General features: G+C 56.4%; 1 protein-coding gene across 1 annotated transcript in view; it reads right to left on the bottom strand.

Moving 5' to 3' along the window:
• Window positions 1–13,323, bottom strand: part of GRIK4 (glutamate ionotropic receptor kainate type subunit 4) — a gene marked incomplete at both ends in the record, with an annotated part of 129,258 nt that overhangs the window by 54,950 nt on the left and 60,985 nt on the right. Inside the window, one exon of the mRNA XM_079762939.1 lies at window positions 1,990–2,097. Within this exon, the coding sequence (XP_079619065.1) occupies window positions 1,990–2,097 (108 nt within the window). The remainder of the gene's footprint in view (window positions 1–1,989; window positions 2,098–13,323) is intronic.

Consider the following 13,323-nt stretch of genomic DNA (forward strand, 5'->3'; position numbering starts at 1 on the left):
AGGCTCCTGTAGCGGCCTTGGCGGCAGGTGCAGAATCTGTGAGGCCGCTGAGGGGAAGGAGCGAGGAAGGACCGAGAGTGGTAAGCAGACCTCGTGGAGACCGCGATGTGAGGGGAGTGAGGGCAGCCACAGAAGACAGCAGAAGCGTCCGGAAGAGCTAAGGGTCAGAAGGTCAAGGCCCTGACAGTCACGAAGGGAAGGTGTCAGGCAGATTCCCACACAGACAGGCAGGCTCCAGGGCAGCCTTTCGTGGAGAGTGGGGGGGGGGGCGGGGGGGGGCACCCACAGGACGGGAGGGAATGCAACTGGCCCTGAGTGAGCAGCGTGCAAGTCGGGAGAGGAAAGCAGGCCGGCAGAGCCTCCCACCCGCCAGTTGTGTCTCTCTGAGCCTCAGCTCCTCATCTGCACACCCGGCGGGAGGGCGCCCAGGGCCCCTGGACCCAGGCACGTGGCTCTGTGAGCGGGCGGTGGCCAGAGGGCAGCGGATGTGCTCCAGGCGGGGCCGCGGCTCAGGGAGCGGAAGCTGGAGCTGAGACGGGAGCTGCTCGGCCTGCCCTTTGCTTCAGGCGCCCTCTGCCCAGGACCTCTCTTCCCAGCTGGCCCTTGGCTGCCACGTCCGTCCGTCCTGTCAGGTGTCTGCTCACACCTTCCCGCACCTGGGTGTTTACACAGCTCGCCGCTCAGTGCCCAACCGCCCGCCCCAGGCCTGTCTGGTGCTGAGCACGCACAGCGCCCAGCACACGGGATAATAAACGCCCATCAGTGAATGAACAGCCAGCCAGTGGCACCTCCCCCCCCTCCCCCCTCCCCCCCCCCCCCCCCCCCCTCCCGGTGCAGGGAAAGCTCACAGCCTGGCCTGCAAGTCCCTCCACAGCCTCCGGCCACGGAGCTCACCGCCCCCCCAGGCTCAGCTGGGGATCTGCCCTTCCCAGCATTTCCGGCATTGACGACTCCGATTCATTCCTCCCGCCCGCCCTGTGCTGGAGCTCGGCTCCATGCCCCTTCTCCTCGGAAGGCTTTGCTGACCTCCGGAGGGGGGACTCTCTCCCCTTGGACCCTTAGGTGCTAGGTGTGCGCCTCCTTCCCGGCCTACGCCCCACTCTGCGTGGAGCACCTCCAGTCCAGCCCAGAGCCCGGGCCAGCAGCTCACGAAGGTGGTGAGGGAGGTCCCGAGCCCTCCAGCATCTCCAAAAGCCCGAGAGAAGCAGCGCACCTGCAGGCCGTGCACTTAGCGACCACAGGCTGAGCCGCGGGAATGCCTCCCGCCTCTGCTTGGGGCCGGACCCTGTCAGTGCGGCCACACTGGGTGCCGCTGACGGGTGGCCGGGCAGGGAGGTGTGCTGCCCAGCAGGTAACGGCGCGGGGGCGAGAGGAACCACGTCGTTGCCACTTCGTCCACGCAGGTGGCTGCACTGACACGTCTTTGAAAACATGGTCCTCAGGGGGAAGAAGGCTGCCTTGGCCGGGGCCGAGCCTGCCTGGCCACCCTCGCCTCTGACCTGAGGACAGGACCGAGTCTCCCGTCTCTGAGGGCAGTAAGGAGCGCAGTGCCTGGCGCGGGGAGGAGGGTGCGGGGAGGAGGGCGTGAGGACTCTGCCGCAGCAGCTGAGCAAGAGGACATGGGCCAGGAGCACCGCTGGCCTGCAGGGTCCCTGCAGGGGCACTGGCCTGCCATGGGCACCGAGCGAGGTGGCTGTTATGCCAGCGAAGGGGACGGCCTGGTGGGCTTCTCCCGCCTGTGCCTCTAGGTCCCCTTCCCTCGGCCATCACAGCTCCCTGACTGCCTGGAAGAGCGTCCCCAAACGGGGCGTCTCCCTCCCTCCCTCCCTCCCAGCTGCTTTGGGACTCAGCAATGAGTGAATTGCGCCCCATGCTGCCGCAGCTGGCCAGGGCTGTGACAGAGCGCCATCCTCCGCTCCTGGGGAGCCTGTGAGTGGCTGGACCTGGGAGCACCCTGGGCTGCAGCCAGAGGCGGGGGCACCTGCTTACCAGGATGGTGGTGACGACCAGGGTGGTGTTGAAGAGACTGTTGGACGTGTTGGAGGCGTAGAGGCGGCTGTCCATGCTGAGGCCGTCTGCCACGTGCCACTGGCCAATCTGAGGAGACCAAGGAGAAAGGGCAGACGGCGGGAGGCGGGGGCTGGCAGCTGGCGAGAGGCCTGCCGGTGCAGGAGCCCAGAGGCCGGTGCCCTGGCCCCAGGTCAGCCACAGAGGCTGGGAGAGGCGGCCTACGGCCTACGCAGCCAAGGGGCTAACCTGGGGTGATTTCCAGGGGTTGGGGGTCAGAAAAGGGTGAAGAGACCTGAGGGAGCAAGGGAAGAAAGGGGCGAAGGCTCAGGAGCGGTGGGAGGATCAATCGGAAAAGGAAGTCAGGAATGGAATGAGCGCAGGGACCTTCTCTCACAAAAGGGAATGGAGCCTGCGGGTTCGCGCTGTCTGGAGGCGGGAAGGAGCCAGGCAGCCTTAGCTCCCTCCTGCCCGCAGTAACGCTGCTTCTCGACCTGAGAGTCAGGAGGCGGGTTGGGGGAACTGGGACACCCAGGCCTTCAATGTGTGCTGAGGGGGGCGATGAGTGAAGGAACCAGAAGAGGGAAGACCCGGTTCCAGTCCTGCTCGGTTCCCCTGCCAGATGTGAGACTGAGACAAGTGACTTCAGTCTTTCCGAGTCTCCCTCTCCGCCTAGGGGTGGAGAAGAATGTTTCCTCTGTCCTCCTCTGGGGCCCGAGTCCTGGAGGCGCCACTTTGCTGCATGTTATTCCGCGGCCCCTGGACTGTGGGTCGCAGCTGTGCAGCCTCGGAGAAGCGACTGCACCTCTCTGAGCACGCTTCCTCGCCTGCCGCTGGGACTAACGAGAGAAACCTCACTGGGTGGTGGTGATACTGTGTTTAGCCCAACATTAAGAAATGCCATTTTCTTTTTCTTCCCCGTTGTCTTCATTTCTAGGCGCAAAAAGTCCACCACTTAGTTCTCCACTAAGTTACCAAGACCGAAACGCAACAGCTTTGGGTTTTTAGATGTTTTCCCAGTGGAACCGCATGCGTGTGTGTGTGTGTGTGTGTGTGTGTGTGTGTGTGTGTGTTACCAACACATTTCTATTTGCTGGAGCCCCTGGCAAATCATTTCTGTTCAGGAGAGACAGGTGATGGCTGGCTAGAACCCAAGGCAGTGCCCACATCCGCCTTCAGGCAGTGCCCACATCCGCCTTCAGGTGTTGCCCACATCCGCCTTCACACAGTGCCCACATCCGCCTTCAGGCAGTGCCCACATCCACCTTCAGGATTGCCCACATCCGCCTTCAGGCAGTGCCCACATCCGCCTTCAGGGGTTGCCCACAAACACCTTCAGGCGTTGCCAGGCACCAGCAGCAGCTTTCTTGGAAAACCCTTACGTTTCCATGGGTGCCATGTGGCTCTGGCCACCTGAGCTGGGCTCAGAGTCCCTCCTGTGAAAGCTTCAACCTCAGTAGAGACCTGTCCCCGGGTCCTCATCTCACCTGGAGGGGTCAGTGGTGAGTGAGCAGGACCATCTCCCTGACGTCACCGTAGAGACTGGAGAGGGGCCGAGCTCGGACCTCCCTGGACCATCACTGGGGCCTCCTGCCCACCTCCAGGGTCTCCACAGGTGCTACTATCATCTGCCAAAGGGCGACGGCCCAGCCTCCTCCCCAGCCCCTGCGAGGGCGCCCCCTGGAGGGCTGGCGGGTCCTGTACCTGCTCCTGTTCACCTTCCTTTCACAAGAGTGTCTCCTGCACATCCGCACAGGAAACGCATCTTATTGAGAAAGAAACTGACACCAAACCAAAAGAGCCATCAACCTGAGGTCACCTTGAGGCCGGCTCCTCCCATGCTCCACCTCATCCTGCCGGCTCCTCCCATGCTCCGCCTCATCCTGCCGGCTCCTCCCATGCTCCGCCTCATCCTGCCCTGCTCCTCCCATGCTCCACCTCATCCTGCCGGCTCCTCCCATGCTCCATCTCATCCTGCCGGCTCCTCCCATGCTCCGCCTCATCCTGCCCTGCTCCTCCCATGCTCCACCTCATCCTGCCGGCTCCTCCCATGCTCCGCCTCATCCTGCCCTGCTCCTCCCATGCTCCACCTCATCCTGCCGGCTCCTCCCATGCTCCACCTCATCCTGCCGGCTCCTCCCATGCTCCTCCTCATCCTGCCGGCTCCTCCCATGCTCCTCCTCATCCTGCCCTGCTCCTCCCATGCTCCACCTCATCCTGCCCTGCTCCTCCCATGCTCCACCTCATCCTGCCGGCTCCTCCCATGCTCCTCCTCATCCTGCCGGCTCCTCCCATGCTCCTCCTCATCCTGCCCTGCTCCTCCCATGCTCCACCTCATCCTGCCGGCTCCTCCCATGCTCCACCTCATCCTGCCGGCTCCTCCCATGCTCCTCCTCATCCTGCCGGCTCCTCCCATGCTCCTCCTCATCCTGCCGGCTCCTCCCATGCTCCACCTCATCCTGCCGGGTCCTTCCATGCTCCACCTCATCCTGCCGGCTCCTCCCATGCTCCACCTCATCCTGCCGGCTCCTCCCATGCTCCACCTCATCCTGCCCTGCTCCTCCCATGCTCCACCTCATCCTGCCGGGTCCTTCCATGCTCCTCCTCATCCTGCCCTGCTCCTCCCATGCTCCACCTCATCCTGCCAGCTCCTCCCATGCTCCTCCTCATCCTGCCCTGCTCCTCCCATGCTCCACCTCATCCTGCCGGCTCCTCCCATGCTCCACCGCACATGTTTGTTCTCCTATCCATCTCCCCACCTGCCTGTGCACTGGCCTATCTGTGTTGGTGCCCAGCCCACTTCCCACGTCGCTGTTCTCAGGAGACCCAAGCTTCATTGTCTCCCCAGCCCCAACGGCATGGTCTTACCTGAGCCACGAGATGGGAACCCACAGAAATCAGGGGTACAGTGATTTACCCCAAATCAGAGTGACAGCTGAGCCATTTACTGTCCCCACCTTTGGGAATGCAGCAGAGAGGCTAACGAGCCCCTAAATGCCAACCGGAAAATTAATCTCACACCATCCTTCCATTAGCCCCCAGGAAATTAATAACCTCATCAGCTTCAATGAAGTGGCTTGGCAGCTATTACCCGTGCAATCTGATTGCTGAAAGGCAGTGGGAGGGAAAGTGAGAAACACAGCCTGGTGCCCTGGGGTACAAGCTAATTGCCTCACCCACCAGGCACCGACCATGCCATGCACATGCCAGCGGGCAGGAGACACAGCTGTCGTCACCGAAACATGTGGCTCTGCCTCCTGTTGATTTACTGTTTCACGCCATCGTCCGAGACAGAAGCTGGAACTCCCTGTGCCTGGCTTTGCCTTGGCGACCAGTCTATTAGGCAGAGGAGGCGGGGCCCTCAGGTCTGGCTCCTGGACCAGCAGCACTGACGCTAGAAAGGCCAGTGCTCAGGCCCCAGTGGGGCTGACTGGGTCCCAGACTCCAGGAGGGCGGGCTGTCAGTGCCAGGGCACGTGCCCCGTGGTCCGAGGCAGGAGGGGCCAGAGCGCAGCAGGCAGAGCAGCTCAGACAACAATGCTGAGGGGGGCGGGGTGATCAGTGGGGCTGGTGCCTGCCCGTGCGGGGCTCCCCGGGAACAAGGCCCTGATCTGCAGCATTCCCCGATTTCTGTGGTGGAAACACTTCCCCGGGGGCCAGGTTCAAGCTCTCCCCGATGCCACCCACAGAGCCGGGAAGGGAAGCACACTGGTGGGCACAGGTAGGTTTCCATCTGTGAGCGTGGAAGTTTATTCTTATACTAGAAGCCCGGTGCACGAAATTCGTGCACGGCGGGGGGTTGTCCCTCAGCCCAGCTTGTATCCTCTCCAATCTGGGACTCCTGGAGGGATGTCCGACTGCCCGTTTAGGCCCGATCCCACAAGGATAAACGGGCAGTCGGACATCCCTCTCACAATCCAGGACTGCTGGCTCCCAACTGCTTGCCTGCCTCCCTTCCTGATTGCCCCTAACTGCTTCTGCCTGCCAGCCTGATCACCCCCTAACCACTCTGCTGCCAGCCTGTTTGCCCCCAACTTCCCTCCTTTGTCGGCCTGGTCACCCCTAACTGCCCTCTCCTGCAGGGTTGATCACCTCCAACTGCCCTCCCTTGCAAGCCTGGTCCCTCTCAACTGCCCTCCCTTGCAGGCCGGATGCCTCCCAACTGCCCTCTCCTGCTGGCCATCTTGTGGTGGCCATCTTGTGTCCACATGAGGGCAGGATCTTTGACCACATGGGGGCAGCTATATTGTGTGTTGCAGTGATGATCAATCTGCATAGTACTCTTTTATTAGATAGGATAGAGGCCTGGTGCACGGGTGGGGGCCAGCTGGTTTGCCCTGAAGGGTGTCACAGATAAGGGTGGGGGTTCCCTTGGGGTGTGGGGCGGCCTGAGTGAGGGGCCTGTGGTGGTTTGCAGGCAGGCCACGCCCCCTGGCAACCCAAGGGGAGGCCCTGGTATCTGCAATTTATTTTCCTTCTACAATTGAAACTTTGTAGCCTGGAGCGGAGCCAAGCCTGGGGCTCCGGCAGCCATTTCTGTGGCAGTTAATTCACCTTCTACAATTGAAACTTTGTTGCCTTAAGCGAGTGGGCCCGGCCAGGGTGTGCAGAAAGCTTTGCTTCCCCTGTTGCCGCGGCAACCCTGGCCTGCTCTCTCAAGCTCCATTCTGCTGCCATTTGTTTGAATTTGTTTACCTTCTATAATTGAAACTTTGTAGCTTGAGTGGAGGCTTAGGCCTGCAATGGCTATGGAAAGCTTTGCTTACTCTGTTACCTGGGAAACCTTGCTTTCTGTGGCTGTAGCCATCTTGGATTGGGGTTAATTTGCATACTCGCCCTGATTGGCTGGTGGGCTTGGCTTGGCTGGTGGGCGTGGCTTATGTAGAGGAGTGATGGTTAATTTGCATGTTACCATTTTATTAGAGAGGATTATTATCCATTAGTTATTGTATTCTTTTCCATACGAACAACTAAACCTCCTTGTGCCCACTCTGCATAACGGGCTCCCAGGCCTGTGGGCTCCGGCGCAGCCTGGGCCACCCACGCTCACCCCGGCTCTGGGCGGGAGGCGGAAGTTCATTCTTACAAATCGCATTGCCACTCAGCTCTATTAGTGGGGACAGGGAGGCCCACATATGTTAATATTCCCCCTAGTAACAGAGCTGCTAAATGGGAAAGGAAGGATTCAGAACAAGGCCAAGTGCTGCTGCAGGGGGATCACAATATTGACGGCAAACGTGTCCTCCTTCTCACTCCTGACGCTCACGCTCTTGGAGGAAACCTCTGGTGCTAGGTGGGCCTGGTCAGATATGAAAACTTAGGGAAACGTAACGGACATGGAATGTATCTGCACAAGCACAGCAAGTACCATTATCCCACACACCAACGGATACAGGCTCCATATAATTACAATAATCTTGCTCCTTAAATCACTACAATTTTGGAGATTTAAATTATGTATTTGAAAGCATTATTTCAAAAGACTCTTTGTGGGGAAATTACAATGTCCGCTGTCTTCTCAAGAACATGAGCATCGGTAACGCCATCCCAGTGTGTCCTCACGAGGCCAGCTGCCCGTGGTGCCGGGATGTGCGGGGAGCGGCCATGCCTTCGTTTCTGTGCTCTTCTGCATTCCTTTGCCCACTCCCACCGAGTCTCTCTCTCACTGTGAACTGTCCCTGCTCACTGCCGGCAGAACAGCCGTCTCCAGTGGCCCTGCCTCCCCACAGCTGTGCTTAGGGCCCTGGGGCAGCGGCCACGGTACCAAGGAAAACACAGGCTCTGGTGCAAGCATGTCAAACTCGCGGCCCGCGGGCCTCATGCGGCCCATAACAAATAATTTTTTGCGGCCCAGCCAATATAACGGTATGTAAGAAACGTCTTAACAAAAATTTCCTTACTTACTTTTTACAATATCCTGTTATACATAATTATTAATAACGAACTACAATGTTCGCTAATGACGGATGACTACAATCATGTTGCATTTGTTTCCCTTACGCGCCTTACGCACAGGCGCACCACTTCTCTCCACTAATAGCAGCAGCGAATATTTTAGCAGCCGATGGCCACGTCATTATTTTTGGACTGACTTGTTTGATGTGTGCAACAGGAAATATTTCACTTTCAGAGGAAAATAGGTTTATTTGTGCTACGCTTATTAATTTGTGCAGTTATTCAGTGTTTGGTAAGTTAATGTTCAAGAAAAAAATATTAATTTTTATTAAAACGTTCTATTATTTTATGTTAACGATGACTCATTTATTTCAGCCCTTTGTATTCCACATGTTTCTATCGAAATAAACGTACATTTCCATGAAAATCAAAGCTTTTGTTTTTTTGCGGCCCACAGAAACGTACACCTTGTTTATTTGGCCCGTGTCAGCCTTGGTGTTTGACACACTTGCTCTAGTGAATGGCTACGGGCTACTCTCAGTTACTTGGAGAGGCGACTATTGCACCATTGAATGAGTGTCAGACCCGCGTTAGGTCTGCGGTGTGACCCTGGTCACCCTGAGCAACATACCTGTGGCATGCTTATCCCCGGGCCGTGGCCAGAGAGGTCCTCGCTGCTCCCTGAGAGCTGCCGTGAGCAGCCTGGAGTCCAGGGGCCAGATTCGCATCTGGCACCGTGACCACAGGGCTGGGCGGCCTGTGAGACGCTCTGCCCTGCCCTGGCCTCCCTGAGCCCAAGTTCCAGATGAACATCTTGGACCGGAGCCCACGATGGCCTCTCTGTGTCCTGTTCTCTACACACAGCCAGCGGTCCTCCCACACATCTCCAACACGCCCCTGAGCCCCTGCTTAAACCCCTTTCTCGTTTAGGTTTAAGGATGGAGACCCACATCCCTACACCAGCCACCAGGCCCTCGGAGGCCTGCCCGCTGCCCAGTCTCCACATCCATCTCCCCGGATATTCCCCAGCCTGTAGCTCTCCCTGCCGCCCGCCCCGCCCCAGCCCTCTCCGCGGATCCCAAGCTGCGTGGCTCAGGAAATAGTTTTCTCGAGCACAGCCACGTCCGTTCATCACGTGCTGTCTGCGCCTGCATCGTCAGCACCAGGAGTGCTCTGGAGTCTCCCTATTCACTCAGGACCTTCACAGACCCCAGGACCTTCACAAACCCCAACCTCGTTGAATCCTCAGGCCTCAGTTTAAAACCACTCCCTCCAGGAAGCCCTTCCTTCACCTTCCAAAGTCAAATTCTCCCAGAAAGGTATCTGTCGCCCTCAGGGCATGGATCCCAAGCTCACATTCCTGAGGAGCCATTCCTTCCTTGCTCCCTGTCTTCATTACTAGGCTGCTGAGAGGAGCCCTCCTTCATGGCCGGCCTGGAGGGCCCAGAGCAGCCCACACCTGGAGGGCCCGAGCTGCCCACACCATCTCTCTCACAGCCTCTCCTTCCCCCAGAATCACTCTTGGTGGTCATTTTGCCACCTTGTTCTCTCCCAAGTGGGTAAAAGGAATTCATTTTTAAAACCCTGAGGAGGCAATATACAGATTTAATGCAATCCCCATCCAAATCCCAATGTCACTTTGTAAAGAAACGAAACAAGAAATCATCAGATTTGTATGGAACCCCAAATAGCCAAAGCAATCCTGAGCAAATAGGACGAAGCTGGAGGCATCACGCTACCTGACTTCAAATTACACGGCAGAGCTGCGATGATCAAAACAGCACGGCATTGGCTGAGACACAGACACACAGGTAATGGAACAGAACAGAGAGCCCAGCTATAACACCACATGCATGCAGACAGATAATCTTCAACCAAGGAGCTAGAAATACACAACACAGTAAAGACAGTCTCTTCAATAAATGGTGCTGGGAAAACTGGAAAGCCACATGCAAACGAATGAAACTGGATTACAGCTTTTCCCCATGTGCAAAAATTAATTCAAAAATGGATCAAAGACCTAAATATAAGACCTGAAACAACAAGTGACATAGAAGAAAATATGTTACATAGGTACCAAACTTATGGGCCTTGGTCATAGAGAACACTTTATGAACTTGACCCCAAAGGCAAGGGAAGTAAAGACAAAAATAAATGAATGGGATTTTAACAAACTAAAAAGCTTCTGTACAGCAAAAGAAATGGACAACAAAACCAACAGGCAGCCAACCAGATGGGGGATGGTATTTGCAAACAGTAGCTCCAACAAAGGTTTAATCTCCAAAATATACAAAGAACTAGTAAAACTCAACACCAAACAAATAACCCAATAAAAAGGTGGGCAGAAGACCTGAAAATACACTTCTCCCAAGAAGACATATGAACCAATAGATATATGAAAAGGTGTTCACCCTCACTAGCAAAACAAATGCAAAACTACTATGAGATACCACCTTACACCAGTTAGAGTGCCATTATCAACAAGACAAGCAACAACAGTGTTGGAGAGGTTGTGGGGAAAAGGGAACCCTCATTCACTGCTGGGGGGAATGGAGGCTGGTGCAGCCACTATGGAAAACAGGCTGGCGATTCCTCAGAAAATTGCGACTAGAGCTACCATACAACCCAGTAAGCCCTCTCCTGGGTATACTGGTATACCCAGGAACCTCAAAATCATGTATTCGCAAAGATATATGCACCCCCGTGTTCATTGCAGCATTATTCACGGTGGCCAAGACATGGAAACAACCAAAGTGCCCTGTGGTAGAGGACTGGGTAAAGAAGATGTGGCCCATGCACACAGTGGGCTACTGCTCAGCCGTAGGAAAGGACGAAATACTGCCATTTGCAGCAACATGGATGGACCTTGAGAATACTATGCTAAGTGAAATAAGTCCATCAGTAAAAGCTAAGAACCATGTGGTTTCACTCATATGTGGGGTATAAAGCTACAACTCGTGAACACAAACAGCAGCGAGGTGGTTGTCAGAGGGAAGGGGGTAGGGGAAGAAGAGGATCCTAATACAAGGTGACAGATGTGACTTTGGGTGGTGGGCAATATACAGATCTTGTAACATAGAACCTCACCTGAAACCTACATGTCATGTTGACTAATACCACCCCAATCAATTAAAAAATATCCTATATAATAAAAGCCTAATATGCAAATAGACCGAATGGCAGAACAACCGAACAACTGTGCTGAGCACCAGGGGGCATGCGTGGAACATGGCGGGTGTCGGGATGGCGGGATGGTGGAGCAGGTGAGCGGGGGCGCCAGACCAAGGCGGGGCACTGGTCGCTGTCATTGGGGTGAGCCTCTGGTGGTTACTGAAAATTCTTTGCTCCCGTGTGCCACGGTCCCATCCGGTTCTTGCACCTGCTGCTGGCACCCAGCGCTGGTCCCGATTGCTCGGTGCTGTCAGTGGGTGTGAGCAGCGGCTGCCAGTCCCAATCACCCCTGAGGGCTTCTCCACCTCCCCCTGCTCCTGGGGAGCGATCGGGGCAGCAGCCGCCGCTCGTACCTGCTGCTGGCACAGGCCCCAATCTCCCTGCGCCTTCATCTGGTGCGAGCGGGGCTGGCGCCCTAAGCGTGTGAGAGTGACAACAGCGGGAGGGGGGCTGCTGACAGAGAGGAGACCTGGGGCAGCAGCAGGAGGGGCCGAGACCCACTCCTGTGCCCACCGCAGCCTCATGGCCAACAGTTCCTTTCAAGATGCACGGATTCATGAGCTGGGCCCCTAGTAAAGAAATAAAGCCCTGAGGGATTTCTTCACATTCTTGCCTGCATCAGTGGGTGCACACGCTCAATAGCATCTAACACTTTATGTACATTTAGATGATTGTTCTTTACACTCGGCCTGTCAGGACCCAGCTTCTTCTACAGAGACTGACAGAACTCCAAGCCAGGTCTGTCCTGCTGCGGAGTCAGAGTTTGCAAACATCACTGATCACCTTCCCATGCTGGGCACTCAGCCACGTGGCTTGCCTGCATAGGTTTCCCCGATTCTGCAAACGACAGCGCTGTTATTATTTCCACCTGAGAGATGTAGGTGCTTCAGACAAGTTTTTGTTGATTGAATGAATGAATGAATGAATGAATAAAATTCAGACTCAGAGATGTTAAGCAACTCGCTGAGGGTCACAGTTCATAGGGGACAGGAGCTGGATCTGAACTCAAGATCTGCTTACTACTACACCGTGTGATTGAGTTGAGGGCAGGTGGAGGCCACGCCAGCCTGGGCCTTCCCACACATCTCTCTGATCACAGTGAACTCAATTGCTGGAGAATGCAGTCCTGGAGGGAGTCAGCTCCCAGAGCCTACAATGTGTCTGGCGGCTTCTGATGGGCCACACCACACCCCGGCTGGGCTGGGGGCGGCGCAGGGCTTAGCACAGGGCGTGCAGCGAGCCCCCAGGCCCAGGTGTTGTGCCCTCCTCTGCCAAGGTGAGCTGTGTGAGCGTAGTCACACCCTCTCTGAATCTTTCCTGTCTGTGAAATGGAACGGATGAGCCTGCCTGCTGAGAGTATGACGTTGCTGTTGACAATGAGCGGAGATGATGTGTGTGAAGAACGTTAGGTGACTCCATCTGAAAGCGAATCCCCTGTCTTGACATCTGGGTGAACCAGAGCCTGGACCCCTCTCCTCCCCCCGGTGAGCTCTGGGCTGGTCACCGGACTCTGATTAATTCTCTTTCTGGGGCAACACCCGCTCCAAGTTTCTCTTACTGCAGCCTGCACCAGAGCCCCAGCACCTCACCCCTGTGGCCATCCACACTCCTCACTACCTTTAGCTGTAAAACAGAGGCTGGGGAGGGGGGTGGGTATAGTGATCCAGACCGCTTTTCCCAGGGGAGTTTCCTATTAAATTCTTCAAGGTGTGAGCATCACCAATGGACGCAGACAATAGGGGGGTGAGAGCATGTGCTGGGGGGTGGGAGTGGCTGGAGAGAGGTCAATGGGGCAAAAGGAGACTTACGTAAACAATAAAGAATTTAAATAAAAAAATAATAAAAATTCTTCTAGGTGACAGCCGGGCTTGTCTACCAGTTCTTTGGCATCCTGGATTCTTTGGCATTTGGGGCCGCTTTGCGTGCACAGCCCACTCATGAGCAATGTGTCTGGCGGCTTCTGACGGGCCACACCCAGCACGAGGGCGTGAGGTGGCAGCGCTACGGCCTGTGGGCTGGCAGCTGAGAGTCGGGGGGCTTGGCTTCAGGTCCCACCGGCACTGTGTGGCCTGTGGAATGTCAGTTTTGCTGCTGCAGGAGAAGAGCGGGTTTCCTCGCTGTTCCCTTGTGGGGATGAGCTACGCCAACCAGAGGGGACACGTGTTTGAAGGCCCAGCCAAATGCAAGCTCTTAGTTCCAGACCCTCGTTCGCTAGGACCATCTAGAGCTGCACAAACAATAACCAGGGAGT

The sequence above is a fragment of the Cnephaeus nilssonii genome (genome assembly GCF_951640355.1).
Source record: "Cnephaeus nilssonii genome assembly, chromosome: 22".
NCBI lineage: Eukaryota > Metazoa > Chordata > Mammalia > Chiroptera > Vespertilionidae > Cnephaeus > Cnephaeus nilssonii.